A 15,907-nucleotide genomic window follows, 5' to 3' on the forward strand; every position below is an offset into this window, starting at 1 on the left:
AGTGTCGACCTACTTACTGTCGACCTTCAGTTGTCGACCTAGACATGGTCGACCAAATGATCCACACCCATTTTGACCTCTAGGAAGCCTATTTGCCACCTACTGTAATTCAGTGAATGATTGGCTCATAAACTTTTTTAGCATAAATAGATTTCTCTTTACCCCCCTTTAGTACAGAAGTCAGAGGAGATCTTTTAGAGAACCTATACTTCATCAGAAGTACTGTACATCATTTTAAGATATTGTTAAGAGAGTTCTGATATTTTAGAACAAGTGAGATCCTTTCATGGACAGTATGGCTTTTAACATTCCAAGCAGATATTGAAAAAAAATTTGAGCCAATAAGACAAATCCATAACATGTCCAAGATCTTATGCTAGGTATTTTCCATGGCTTCCAGTCCTGCTTACACTATTCAGAGTACTTGATTATCTTAATAATTGTCCCCTCTTCTTCGTTCGTTGGATTTGTCAGGTGGACCTTATGCACCTTTTACTTTTCTTGATTCCTCCTTGATGGACCTTTTACTTTTCTTGATTCCTCCTTGATGGACCTTTTAATTTTCTTGATTCCTCCTTTGTTTTATTTTATTTATACCAACCTATCTTTATGGTGACTGTTTGTACTTGACTGATGCTTTGTATGCTGAAGGTGCAGCAACTTCAGCCTTATCTTGGTCCTGCATTCCCGGATATTACAGGGGGATACATGGTCACTGAGGTGCCTTATAGAAGAGGGCCGACAGTGATCACAGTTAAGCATGAGGCCTGACAGCAAACTTGATGACTTTTAGAGTCTCCTCTCTGGAAGAAGCCAGGAAAGAAGATGCTCCTGGCCACTTCAGATGGTGGCTCTCACGTCATTAGGCACATTTGAAGCAATTATCCCCACCCCGTCCATATGTGCCGCAATTCTTCTGAAGTGCCGCAAAACTTCTCCAGTGTGGTCCAACCGATGGCGGCATATAACGTCACTGAGGGTGGGTGTCTCTGTCCTTGCGCAGTCAGATGCACACAAGGAAAGGACTCTGTAGCAGCGTTTGCATAAGGTCGCAGATGGGCGACCGGCAATAGATGCAGCCACTTCCGCCTTTGCATCAGGCCCTGTCTTTTTATTGTGTTAAATTCTGTTATAAGAAATTTTGCTCTAAAATTAGAGCAAAAATAAACCTAAACCCATCAAAATCCTAAAACTTCCGGGGCTTATAGTTGCCATGACACCAGCGGTAAACTCCGCCTACCACCACTGACAACCAGTATAGAAGGACCCATGTAGGCTTAAGTTATCGGAAATACTGTGCGTTGAGCTCTCTAGACGCTCTGCAATAGCTGTAGACATTTGTACCAGTAAAATCTGTTTCCATCTTCCCATTATACCTGCGAGTCTGTTATCACATTGCCGCTGGCAATAGGCTAATAACCCTAAACAGGTTGTGTATCCCTTATCCAAAATCCCACATTTTTGGTTCACCAACTAAGATAATGACACATATACATATATATTATAAATCTATATAATATATCTATATATACACACATAATATATAATATATACGTCATTATCTCAGTAGGGGACCCAAAAATTTGGGATTTTGGATAAGGGATACTCAACCTGTAATATATTGACTCCTCTTTTTTATATCATTGTTAGAGTACACATATATAAATTAGAGAAAAAGCTATAGCACTTCCTCCCCCGCCATTTTTTATAAGACTGTGGCGTTGCGCGCCTGCTTCAGAGACGTACGCAGATCACACAGCCGCTGTGTCTTTGTACCCATCGGTCATCTGAGTAACCCTGTTACACCGGATGATCAAGAAATTCACGCTGCTGACGCCAGTGAAGCACAAACGGACGCAACCTGTCACTCAGGCTGTGGTGTCCAGGGCACTGCAAATAATCTGTCATAGGGACAGATGTACTAAGCCTTGGGGAATGATAAAGTGGAGATAGATAAAGGGGTCAATTTACTAAGCCTTGGAGAGAGATAAAGGGGTCAGAGATGAAGTACCAGCCAATCAGCTCCTTTCATTTTCCAAACACAGCCTGTAACACGGCAGTTAGGAGCTGATTGGCTGGTACTTTATCTCTCTATCCACTTTATCTCTCTCCAAGGCTTAGTACATAGGGGATGGTAATAATATCCCAGCCGCCAGGATGGCGGCTGTCAATATACCGACAGTGGCATCCCGGCCGCCAGAATACCGGCAGTGGGGCGAGCTTCCCCTATGGGTGTCGTGGGAATACCCATGGTGAGCGCCGTCGGCATTCCCGGCTGTCGGGATTCTGAATGCCAGGATCCCGATAGCCGGATATTAACTACACCCCATACATAGACCCTGAAGTACCAGCCAATCAGCTACTAACTGCCAATTACAGGCTGAGTTTGAAAAATGACAGGAGCTGATTGGCTGGCAGTTTCTCTCTCCACTTAATCTCCAATGCTTAGTACATCTGGCCATAGTGAGGTCAGCACATGCACAGTATGGCATCGGAGATGTACCTAAACCATCGGGATTTATTATATACTGTATCTGAAGGGCCCTGAGTGCAGTCAGGACATTGCAGGAGCTAATTAATAGCCAACTACATTCGTTTTCCATCGTCTAACGTCATTTATAAAATCAATACAAATTAACATCAAACCTTTTTGAATGCTTTATTTTAATTTACTGCAATAGTAGAATGATTAGATATGTGCAGGACAGATATATGATTTGCAATAGTAAGATGCTGATAGTAATAAAATCAGATCAGTGGGACAGAGGAATGAAGAGAAGGACGATACTACGATTCCAATCAGCAGCTTTCCTTTTCCTCCATCCCTGCTAAATACACTGACTTCTATGGTAGGAATCCTTTCTCCTTGAACCTGCCCCAGGTTCTGATGTTATTGTACAATGTATTTCCGGGGCAGGCAGTTGGGAACACGTTCCGATGTCCTTTTAGGGTGTAGTTTTTCCTAATATAGTTTTTGGACACCCCGCACTGGATAAGACTTTTAGCTGCATTTATGGCAGCCTGAGGTGGGAGTTTATCTGGGTGGGGAGAGAAAGGAGAATGTGAGGGGTCAGTAAGAGAGAGGGGTTAGTACAAGACAAGACAGAGGTGGTCATTCCGAGTTGTTCGATCGTTGCCGATTTTCGCAATGGAGCGATTAGTAGAAAAAACGGCAAAAAAGCGCATGCGCATGGTACGCAGCACGCATTGCGCTTAGTAATTTAACACAAAACTTAGTAGATTTACTCAAGCTCGAGCAACGTTTTTTCCTCGCTCGAGTGATTGTAGTATGATTGACAGGAAGTGGGTGTTTCTGGGCGGAAACTGGCCGTTTTCTGGGAGTGTGCTAAAAAAACGCAGGCGTTCCAGACAAAAACGCAGGAGTGGCTGGAGAAACGGGGGAGTGGCTGGACGAACGCAGGGCCATATAAATAAAGGATAATAATAAATAATAATAATAGTTTGTGACGTCAAACCAGGAACTAAACGGACTGAGGTGATCGCAATCTAGGAGTAGGTCTGGAGCTACTCAGAAACTGCAAGAAAATATTTAATAGCAATTCTGCTAATCTTTCGTTCGCTATTCTGCTAAGCTAAGATACACTCCCAGAGGGCGGCGGCCTAGCGTGTGCAATGCTGCTAAAATCTGCTAGCGAGCGAACAACTCGGAATGACCACCATAATAAGGGCAAATAAAGGGAAACATACAGTATGGAGTTCAACCAAAAATTCTATCAGGTCTTCCTATTAACACCTGGCGACAGGCATGGCTTTCTATACCTGCTTATCGTCTTCTATCAACATGATCATAAATAATGGAGATTGAACTGTCCTGTCCCGCTCCCACCACAGCGAGGAGATGGGAGAGGAGAAACCTGCAGCGCTGGTACATTGTACAGTAAGTGTTGCTGGACAGGTAGGTAACAAACATCAATGGCTTTTCTCAATTCAACAGACCACTATTGGTACTGAATTACCGTGAGATTGGGGCTTACCCTCTACCCTGGGGCACAAAACCCTGCTAGCCTACATCTGGGTACACAGTGAATAAACCAAAATCATTTTTAATGTGGTAGATGGTGCGATCATTCATTGTTCATGAAATCCATTGGCAATACCGCCAACACCGTGTAACGAGGCCTCTTGTAGACATTTCTTTTTTTTTTTTTTTTTTTTAAACCTGGGGGGCTGATAAATGTTATAAAGCCCATTTTAGCAAATGTGTGGGAGCCAAGCATAAAAAGGAATATCTGTGTACGGGATGCGGTTAATATCCCAACGGTTGGGATCCCGGTGCTCAATGTACCGTCACGGGAATCCCGAAAGGGGACAAAACAATGATGCCAGAATCCAGACCAACGGGATCCCAATTGGGTGGTGTTAGGTTTAGCCAACCCCCTGAGGACTTAGGGTTAGGTTGCAGAGATGGTTAGGTTTAAACTGTGGTGTGGGTGGTTAGGCTGCGGGGAGGGATGGTTAGGTTTCGGTTGCAGGATGTTAGGTTTAGACGCAACCCAAGAGGGTTAGGCTGCGAGGGGAGAGGGGGGTTAGGGTAGGCGGAGGGTTAGAGCACAACCATCTGACATTTCATACCCAACCCCTCTGTCCGTTTCTTCTCCACCCATAAACAGGTAATAAATTCTTATAAGCTGTAGTCTAAATTCAAAAGGATTGTTAAGTAGAACTAAACAAAAAAAGATATGCTAAAAAGATAATCTTTGAACGTCAGTATACCTCTGGTGAATAGAATGGTTGCTCACTGAACATTGCCATATTACTGGAAAAGTGAATCCCACATCCCAAGGCTCTGACGTTACAAACAAATCAGCTGGAACTATACAACTAACGGCCTAATTCAGATCTGATCGCAGCAGCAAATTTGTTAGCAGATGGGCAAAACCATGTGCACTGCAGGGGGGGGGGGGGGGGGGGCAGATGTAACATGTGCAGAGAGAGTTAGATTTGGGTGGGTTATTTTGTTTCTGTGCAGGGTAAATACTGGCTGCTTTATTTTTACACTGCAATTTAGATTGCAGATTGAACTCACCACACCCAAATCTAACTCTCTCTGCACATGTTACATCGGCCCCACCTGCAGTGCACATGGTTTTGCCCATTAGCTAACAAATTTGCTGCTGCGACCAGATCTGTATTAGACCCTACTCAGTTATTGGCCCTCATTCCGAGTTGATCGCTCGCAAGGCGAATGTAGCAGAGTTGCACACGCTAAGCCGCCGCCTACTGGGAGTGAATCTTAGCTTCTTAAATGTGCGACCGATGTATTCGCAACATTGCGATCACAAACCTCGTAGCAGTTTTAGAGTAGCTTCAGACTTACTCTGCCTGTGCGATCAGTTCAGTGCTTGTCGTTCCTGGCTGACGTCACAAACACACCCAGCGTTCGCCCAGGCACTCCCACCGTTTCTCCGGCCACTCCTGCGTTTTTTCCGGAAACGGTAGCGTTTTCATCCACACGCCCATAAAACGCCGTGTTTCCGCCCAGTAACACCCATTTCCTGTCAATCACAATGCGATCGTCGGAGCGATGAAAAAGCCGTGCGTAAACTTACTTTCTTCATAGTAAAGTTACTTGGCGCAGTCGCAGTGCGAACATTGCGCATGCGCACTAAGCGGATTCTCACTGCGATGCGATGAAAAACACCGAGCGAACAACTCGGAATGAGGGCCTTTATTTGCTCTACTAATCACAGCTGTATCTTCATTTATGGACTTTATTTGCTCTTAGAGAGAATATTCAAATAACGAGGTTATATGGAACACCCCATATGTCACTGATTTTCCACTTACTCTGGAAGCTTCCAATGAAAGCGATCCCAATGGAGAGGCTGTTGGAACCTTTGGCATGAGCTCCGAGCTTCGTCCACCCACGACCTTCATATACAGAGCCATCACCCCCGATTAGAAAGCTGTGTAATTAGAACACAATATAGTATATAGTTACTATTTCCGCCCATGTGAAACTCTCCCAGAATATCCGGCAGCACCCGGGGAGCACTCCCGCCCTCCCAGGAGAGCGACATCATGTCTCAGATCCAGCAACTTCTCTGAGGTGACGCAAAGTGGACTTTGCCTCTCTGCCTGACCCATCTACTGTATAAGACCTGCTAAACATCTCCACTTCCTCTATATCCCCTCATGGAAACAGACACCAGCCTTAGTGTTTATGTGCTGGAAGCTATGGGGGTAACTCATATCTAATTGCTGCTGTGCGTTTTCAGATCTGAACTGCGCATGCACCGCAATGCGCAGGCGCGACAGACCGCAGCAACGGGGATCGCTGGTCAGCGATGGGATGGTGCGAAAATTACGAATGCACCGGCGATCGCAAGGAGATTGACAGGAGGAGAGCGTTTGTGGGCGGCAACTGACCGTTTTAAAGGAGTGTCCGGGAAAACGCAGGAGGAACCAGGTGTTTGGAGGGAGGGTTTCTGACGTCAGCTCCGGCCCCGATCATCGCAGCGGCTGAGTAAGTCCTGGGCTGAGCAGAAAAAGCACAAACTGATGTTTGTGCAGTTCTGCTACACATGTGATTGCACACCTGCACACAGCAAATACCCTCCCCCTGTAGGCGGCGACTAACTGATCGCAGGGATGCAACAAATGCACCCTAGCAATCAGGTCTGAATTAGGCCCTATGTTCAGCACTCACTGGAGATACAGGGGGAAACTTACCAAATCTCAGAGAGAGAGAAAATACCAATCACTTAGCTTCTGACTATCAGTTTTCTAGCACAGCCTGTAAAATAACAGGTAGAAGCTTATTATTGGTTGGTACGTTATCTCTTAATAAAATTTAAATAATCCCCTCCAATAGAGTCAATTTATTTTGTTTTCTTCCGTCTTAGTAATTCTTGCTGATGGGAAATCATAAGGCAGTAATTAGCAATAAGTGATTGGCACTTTCAGGCAGCAATTATTTTTGTTGCGTCGGTGATAGCAAAGGGCTCATGCACATTGGGGCCATTTCAGTCTGTTAGTTATCGGTTGTGGTTATACTATACATGTCCCTCAGGTAACCCGTGTTATTATCCGTTGTATGATGGAAAACAAACTTTTTAGCGTTCCCTGAAAACTCACCTCTTCAGGCAAGCTTATCAAATTCCGGAACTGTCCACAAAGCCTTCATAAGCTTTCCTATCCAATTACATCCCCTCTGTACAGTCCACTCACATCCTCACATTGGGGGTCATTCCGAGTTGTTCGCTCGTTATTTTTTTGTCGCAACGGAGCGAAGAGTCGCTAATGCGCATGCCCGCAGTGCGACTGCGCCAAGTAAATTTGCTATGCAGGTAGGAATTTTACTCACGGCATTACAAGGTTTTTTCTTCGTTCTGGTGATCGTAATGTGATTGACAGGAAGTGGGTGTTTCTGGGCGGAAACTGCCCGTTTTATGGGATTGTGTGAAAAAATGCTACCGTTTCTGGGAAAAACGCGGGAGTGGCTGAAGAAACGGAGGAGTGTCTTGGCGAACGCTGGGTGTGTTTGTGACGTCAAACCAGGAACGACAAGCACTTAACTGATCGCAGATGCCGAGTAAGTGTGGAGCTACTCAGAAACTGCTAAGAAGTGTCTATTCGCAATTCTGCTAATCTTTCGTTCGCAATTTTGATAAGCTAAGATTCACTCCCAGTAGGCGGCGGCTTAGCGTGTGCAAAGCTGCTAAAAGCAGCTTGCAAGCGAACATCTCGGAATGACCCCCATAGTTTCTCATTCTTCCCCTTCACATCCTCCTGACCCCAGGTCAACATCGCTGGGTGACCATATCATACAGCCCACCAAGAACATTTGATATCTGGAGGACCCTTATGCAATAGATAGCACATATCCTTGTGTATCAATGTCTATTTCCCTATAGATTGTAAGCTTGCGAGCAGGGCCCTCCTACCTCTGTTTGTTATTACCTAGTGTGGGGATATAGGGTGAGGCTAATACTGTATTTGTGGTGTTTCAATCTTTATAGCGTTTAATGTACTTTTTATTCCTTCTGTTCCCATGTCTCTCTGGCTTGTGTCACTATTACCCCATGTGTGTGTTCATCCATTAGCCTATATATTCTGTACTATAATCTTACCCAGGTAAATACAGGTGTGCTGTGACCTGGCACATAGTGCTGTCATGTTATGTTATTGTAGGAGAATGCCAGTCTGGTATGAGGTTATTACAGGTTATCATTGCTATGCCTATTGAGTCCATCTATGATCCTCATATGGTCACACAGGAAATACATTTGAGGACCAGGTAATGTCTCTTTGAAGCTCTCCTCCACAGGGGACAATCAGGACTTAAACCAATTTCCCTGTCATTGTTCCTTCTGTTTACTGTCCCGTTACATCCTGGTCTCTGACAGACATCGCGGAGCCTGACCCAGCATGTGGTCAGCAGGAGAAGGCCAGCTGTGGGAGGGAGTAGGGTAATACCTGAGGTGGGGTCCCACCAATCAGGAACCTGCGTCTCCTCCCCAGGTGAGCGTGGTATGATGGGCATTTGGAAGGTTTTAAAAGAGGTTGCGCAGGTCAGCTCCGGATGTTAGTCGAAGGACTCTGGCTAAGGGGTGATTCTCTGCCAGGGTACCTTGTGGAACGCATCAACAGTGCTGTGTGGACTTATATGTACTTACTACTGCATGGACTAATCTGCTATCACTGCTGTGTGGACTCAGTGATAGTTCTGCTGTGTGGACCTGTTTATCTGGAACTTCTGTGTGGAATTGCGGTGGACCTAAATCCTCTACTGCAGGGCTGGCCAAACCAGTCCTCGAGATCTACCAACAGGTCACATTTTCCAGACCACCTAGCTGGTACACAGGTGTAGTCATTACTAATTAAGATGTGCTGCATTCATTCCTAACTGACCATTCTACAGATCTCCAGGAGGCCTGGAAAACATGAACTGTTGGTAGATCTCGAGGACCGGTTTGGCCAGCCCTGCTCTACTGGGACTTACTATCTGGACTGCTACCTGTATTCTGTTTCTGGGCTATATTTACTTCTGTTTCCTGTGAATTATCTATTCCTGTGTGCTGTGAGAAATAAACCATCACTTTGGTTTCATCGGCTCTGTGTCTGAGTGATTAGAAGAACCCCGTATCTTCACACCCAGTTATGTTTTATCACTGTTGTTTCCAATTGTTGATAAGTAATAATAATAAAACAGACCAAAGTGCCCAGTCCTGTGTCCATGTAACAATGCAATGTAACTATTAACAGATTGAAGGTTCCTCATGTGCATAAGGGTGTGGATCATTAGATCGACAGTGTCTAGGTCGACAATGTTTAGGTCGACCACTATAGGTCGACAGGGTCACTTGGTCGACATGTTCTAGGTCGACAGGTCAAAAGGTCAACATGAGTTTTTTATGGTTTTTTGGTGTCATTTTCTTTGTAGAGTGACCGGGAACCCCAATTAGTGCACCGTGTCCCCTCGCATGCTTCGGCCATGGTGCCTCGCTCCGCTACCGCTTCGCTTGGCACAGATTACCGTTCCAATCGTAGTCTACGTGGATCGTTAAGTATGAAAAAGTAAAAAAAAAAAAGGATTTTTTTTTTAAAACCTCATGTTGACCTTTTGACCTGTCGACCTAGAACATGTCGACCTTCTGACCCTGTCGACCTAGTGACTGTCGACCTATAGTGATCGACCTAAACATTGTCGACCTAGACACTGTCGATTTTTAGACCGGATCCCGTGCATAAGCCATTACTGGAGAGGGACTGAATTCTTACATGCAATTTGTAAAATATATGAATAAAAACTTTGCAAATACCTGATACAACCAGAGCCGGCCATAGGCATAGGCAAACTAGGCAATTGCCTAGAGCATTTGATATGCCTAGGGGCATCAGCAGCTTCTGCTGATTAAAATGATATGCGGCATGCCTATATTCTGTGTGTACCATTTCATATGCAGATACAGCCACAGTCTCACACAGTATATAGGCATGCTGCATAACAGTTTAATCAGCAGAAGCTGCTTGTGCATCCTAGCCACAACAATGCAAATAAGATGCATTTTCATAAAAAAAAAGGTGCCCAACGTTAGCATTGAGGCAAGCTTTATGAGGATACATCTGTATCCAAGCAGAGGCAGAGGTCACAGTGTTAGTGGCAGTGTGAGTGCTGTGTGCATGTGAGTGGGTTGGTTGTGCAGTAGTGTTCGGAATATGTGTAAGGAGCATTATGTGTGTCATGTAAAAATGCATTAATAATGTGCAACATATGTGTAAAGGGGCACTATGTGAGTCATTATGTGTATAAGGGAATTAATAATGTGCGGCATATGTGTAACAGGGTACTACTGTATGTGTGTCATTATGTGTATAGGGGCACTAATAATGTGCAGCAAATGTGTAGGGGGCACTGTGTGTGTCATTATGTGTATAAGGGCATTAATAATTTGCGGCATATGTGTAAGGGACATTATGTGTAAAAGGGTATTAATAAAGGTTGTCATAATGTGTAAGGCACATTATATTTATAAGGACATTAATAATGTGTCTCATATGTGTAAGGGGCATTACTGTGTGGAATTATGTGTATAAATGCATTACTAATGTGTGGCATTATGTGCATAAGGTGCTCTACTATGTGGTGTTGCGTATAGAAAGGGCACTACTGTGTCGTCTAATGTGAATAAAGAGCAATAGGATCTGGTGTAATGTGAATAAGGAGCAATTTAGTTTCATGTAATGTGAATAAGGGGCTCTACTGTGAGGAGTAACATTTATAAGGTAAAGTGATACTACTGTGGGATGTAATATGAATTATGGACACTATCGCATGATCAAATGTGAATAAAGTTGCAGTACTGTGTGGCGTAATTGGAATTGGGGGTACTATTGTGTGGCCATCCCCCCTTGCCAGCAAAAACACCCCCCTTTTTGGGCTGTGCGCCAAATGTGCGAACTGTTCCTATTCAAAATATAGGGGGTACAAACACCAAAATAAGGACTGCTATGGGTGAGGGGTGATGGTGCTGGGAAAGAGGTGCAAGGTCAGAGGCGGAACCAGCGGTGGTGCTAGGGGGCACCAGCCAAAATCTTGCCTAGGGCATCATATTGGTTAGGGCCGGCTCTGGATACAACAAAGCATTCTAGAACTTGGGATTCAAAAGCTTGCAATCTACGGGCTACCCAATAATCTCTGAACGCACATAGGGGGTGATTCAGAGTTGATCGTAGCTGTGCTACGGTCAGGCACTCACACATGTGAGGGTACGCCCAGCACAGGGCTAGTCCGCCCCGCATGTCAGGCCCGACCCCACCGCAGAAGTACAAAAGCATCGCACAGCGGCTCTAGCGTGCTGACCGAGAGCTACTCATCACTGCCCGGGTCACAGCGGCTGTGCATGACATCACGCAGCCGCTGCGGCCCGCCCCCCCACACGGTCCGGCCACGCCTGCGTTGGCCGGACCGCGCCCACAAAATGGCAGCCTAACGCCGCCGTGCCGCCCCCTCCCGCCCAGCGAACACCTCTGCCTGTCAATCAGGCAGAGGTGATCGCTAGGCAACGATAGCCGTCGGCTGTCAGCCATGCGCCGGCGCACTTCTGACCTGATCGCTGCGAAGAGTGTCAGCGTGCGATCAGGTCAGAATGACCCCCATACACAGTCTGATGACTACGCATATCCAATGATAGCTACATTTGGGTGAAACTCAATTTCTAATGGCAGCAATAAGAAATGATAATGATCAGGACTAATTCCCTACGAAGTGTAAATATTCCCCTAGACCGGCCAGCTAAGCTTTAAGCACATTCTTGATAGTGTCACAATAGATTTTCTATCACTGTAATAATTAAAGTTTCTTTTCACTTAATATTGATAAATATACAATTTAAGCCCCTCCCATCGCGCCACATTTAGCACTAACTTGTATCCGATGTCACACCAGCCATTTTTATTGATGTGGTAGTTCTGAATGCCCTTTACTTGACTGATGCAGGAAGCCCTTGAACTGCAGCTTGCCCCATCCGTGTGGTGGATGATTGCCAATGGACGTTGGGGCTTTAGGGAGTCTTTGCAGTTTGTCCACCTTGACCCCCAAGCAGATCTGCTAACAATGGGAGGGCATCCTGGGTATTGGAGAAAAGAAATCAGTGAGGAAGTGATAGAAGTCTTTCTTCGCAGATAGGATCTCCTCAGTTACATAATCAGTAGGCACACATTGGGAGGCTCTTGTGGTATAATGAAGCTGTATAGATCAGAGGCATTTCTAGAGAGGAGGGGACCCGTGTGCAGACTCCGTGTGTGGGCCCCCTCCTCTCCTGTAGCCATCACCGCCACTGTTAGCGCGCTCAGCACTGAGACTCTGGCTCTACAGCGCATGCGCAAGACTCCAAAAACAATGGCCGCCGCACCATTTTTTCGGAGTCCTGCGCATGCCCTGTAGACTCTGGCACTGTTCCAGAGTCTCTAGTGCTCAGTACGCTAGCAGCGGCGGTGACGGCTACGGGAGAGGAGGGTGCCCACACACGGTAACCTATGGACGCCGGAAAGGTGAGTATAGAAGAAATGGGTGCAATAGAGGCATATATAAACAGCCATTAACGGCACGCTTCTCTCTGATTCTGAAAGATTCTCGTGACAAACAAGTACATAAATATATCAGACTGTTAACACATCAACACATAAACAGCTCCACCTGCTGTCCCTCCAGAGTAATTACTCAACACTGATAAAGTCTCAGTCTGTTGTAATAACTCAACAGTAAGCACATACAGTAAATATCACTAATTCAAAACAATATGTTCATCTATACCAATGAATAACCTGAAATGCTATAAAGGTAAGCAGTAAAATGCGAGGTTGGCTTAAAAAAAATAAAAAAAAAATGTAAATGTCAGAGTTTTGCCTTTTTCAGAGAACAATTTATAGGATAAGAACTTACAGCTGGTCTGCAGCATTGAGGCATACTGGGCCATGAGATACTGCCAGTGGCTACTGAGGACTGGAAGACGGTGTTATAGACAGATTCATCAATGTTAAATCTTCGGGTCACCTCGCAGAGTATTTGTAGGAAAAAGGATGGTTCCTCAGTGTGTTAGTCTTATACATTAAGCATTGGCTTTTAATAGTCGCCGCTTCCTTTCATGTTTAATCACTTGCCTGGCATGGTCGCATCAGATGCGACCATGCCTGCAAGTGCTCTATCTGACCAGGTCGCACAGGATGTGACCAGTCAGATAGAGAGTGTTAGAAGCGGCAAGGAAGGGAAACTTCCCTCCGCTGCTGCTGTCAGAGGGACCAGAAGGTCCCTTTGCCTCCCCGCACTCTCCCCTACTGATTGCCGTGCTGCTGATCACTGCTGATCGGTCAGCATGGCAGGATCCCCCCCTCCAGCGGCTGCAGACAATGGCAGCCGCTGGGGAGTGTAAGTTAACCCTCCCAAGAGACCCCCAGACCCCCTGTATACCTGGAGGCTGTCCCGACATTCAAAATGAAAGCCGCGATGTTCCCAATGGTCGCAATGTTCCCGATCGATCTAAAAACAATTTTTTTTTTCTTTTAACTAAAAAATTTGGGATAGGGTTAAATTCCTGTTCATCACCAAATTCACTCATAAAAAAAAAAGACAATTTCGGAGCGTTTTTTGGCGAAAATAAATCGTCAGTTAAGTGGTTAAGCACACAGTGTAAAATGGCAAATGATTTTAATAGCTGTCCACTTTATATTTTGCTATTAAAAGCATTGCCCTTTAAATTTTGAGCTAGAGACATTGGGAATCCCCAGATCTGTTGCCTCAGTGCTGACAATTCTTAAACCTGATGACTACACAAAATGGCTGCTTCCACAGTGTGCAGGTTACAATTACACTTTAAACATCCTGTACACAATAGAATCCCTACAATATGTGTGATTCTCACTTCTCATCAACATACTCTATGTTCATGATCAGCCCAAAATTCATTCAGTTCCAGCAAACCATCCCATATTTGTATGAAACTACAGAAACGTTATGACAAGCCGCATCCTTGTGCGGTCTTAAGCTGCCATATACCTAGTTGGAACGAAAATGTGGTAATGTATTGGAACAAATGTCACCTATTTGTTCCCAAACACCGGAAAATGGACAAAAACTGTAATTTAGATAAATTGGTTACATCAAACGAATTTAACCTTGTTTGAATAACCATTTTTTTTCTGTTCTCCATTGTAATTTGCCCCCATACATTACCAGTTTTTTGTTTCAACCAGCCACCTGGTTGCAAAGATAATCTTAAGGTGTATGGTCAGCTATAGAATTGTGACAGACCCAATTAAACAATAGTATTAAGTCTCCTACCATATGCAATGGCGCAGAGAGCTGCCAGGAGTATTAGAAGACGAGTCATGATCCACGCCAAATCACAAAGCTGGGAAATGAAGTGTACAGATGACGTTACAGTAAAGTAATGCAAGTCTGAGACATAGGACCTAATTGATCGGCTAAATTTAGCACAGCTACGATCATTCACACTGACATGCGGGGGGGACGCCCAGCACTAGCCCGCTCCGCATGTCAGGCCCTACTCTGCCGTACAGCGGCGATGCTTTTGTATTTGGAGAGTAGCTCCCTACCAGTGTAGCTGCTGCGCGCTGGCAGGAAGCTACTTGTCGCTGTGAGGGTCGCAGTGGCTGCGTGTGATGTCACTCAGCCACCGCGGCCCGCACGGTCCAAGCACACCTGCATTGCCCGGCCCGCGCCCCCTAAACGGCGGCCAAATGCCGCCGGCCTGCCCAGCTACCACCTCTGCCTGTCAATCAGGCAGAGGCGATCGCAGGGCTGAGACGGCCGTCAGCTGTCTGGCATGCACCAGCACACGCCCAGTTCAGACCTGATCAGCTGCTGTGCGAAAACGCAGAGCACCGATCAGGTCTGAATTAGGCCCATAATCACTGGGGAAGACATAACCAATTCTGTATAAATGATGAGTTCTGAGGTCAATATTTATAATCGGTGAGCTCTGATGTCACCTCTTCTGTGCTCATTAGGAACTCTTATGGGAGACCCAGCAGGCAAAGTGCCACAGTGGAGGTTGATGACCTTTGGCTCCAGTGGAGCCCTAGCCCTGTGAGTTGCCGGAGGGTCAGGACTTTGTGCGGGCTGGTATTACGACCACCGTCATCATACCAAACCTGGTAACCAGATCCCCGGCGGGGAGGAGGGAACGCAACAAAGCCCGTTGCAGGATTGGCCTATTCCCACTCTATTGGTGTCGTTCCCCCCACTGTCGCTCACTTCCCCGTTTGCGTCGGCAAGTGTGTAAGCACTTGCCGATGCCGGCGCCCCCGCCAATATTGGCGCAGACGGGGACTCGGCTAGTGTGTATGGAGCTTTAGAGGTGATGAGAGGAAGTTGACCATATAATAAAACTAGTTTAATGAAAGCTAATTTCAGTTCCCATTGGGCTGTTTTATTGGGTAAAGTCCCACAGAATGACATACTGTACTGTGTTAGATAGTCTATAGGTGCTGCACCTATATGTGAAATGGTAAGTACATGTATGTGCATATACTGTAGCAGAACCCATGTCCTGTACAGGTAGGTTGCATCAGGAGACTCACCTGGGATTAGGAGCTCTTCTGGTGAATGGAATCAGACTTTTGATCTTTTATATCCTTCTCTGAGCTGGCACCTAATGTGGCACAGGAGGAGCCAATGGATCTCTGGTACAATAGAGTAACCGGGAAGCAATATTAATCACAGGACATCATCGGCTCGCAAACTTATTTTAGCATAAACATATGTGGTGATATTTGCATACCTAATTAAAGGGATTTTCATTCCAGCATACTTCCCCATGAAAATAGCCTCAAAGAAAGATATCGCTTTGTACGAGGGTGATCCACAAAAGAAAAAAAAAAAATATAAATTTTTTTTAAGCACATAAACCTTTGTCTATTTCTC

The 15,907-nt window shown here is 45.5% G+C and overlaps 1 protein-coding gene across 1 annotated transcript; it reads right to left on the reverse strand.

Annotated features, from left to right (window-relative positions):
- Positions 1–2,662: 2,662 nt before the first annotated feature.
- LOC134947967 (peptidoglycan-recognition protein SC2-like) lies at positions 2,663–15,662 on the reverse strand. The gene is made up of 5 exons (XM_063935757.1): positions 15,565–15,662; positions 14,303–14,372; positions 11,891–12,092; positions 5,809–5,927; positions 2,663–3,038 (listed from the first exon to the last, which is right to left on the reverse strand). Exons 2-5 carry the CDS (start codon positions 14,349–14,351, stop codon positions 2,845–2,847), a joined length of 564 nt encoding a protein of 187 aa, XP_063791827.1. The 5' UTR covers positions 14,352–14,372; positions 15,565–15,662; the 3' UTR covers positions 2,663–2,844.
- Positions 15,663–15,907: the final 245 nt, after the last annotated feature.

The sequence above is a fragment of the Pseudophryne corroboree genome, chromosome 8, assembly GCF_028390025.1.
Source record: "Pseudophryne corroboree isolate aPseCor3 chromosome 8, aPseCor3.hap2, whole genome shotgun sequence".
Classification (NCBI taxonomy): domain Eukaryota; kingdom Metazoa; phylum Chordata; class Amphibia; order Anura; family Myobatrachidae; genus Pseudophryne; species Pseudophryne corroboree.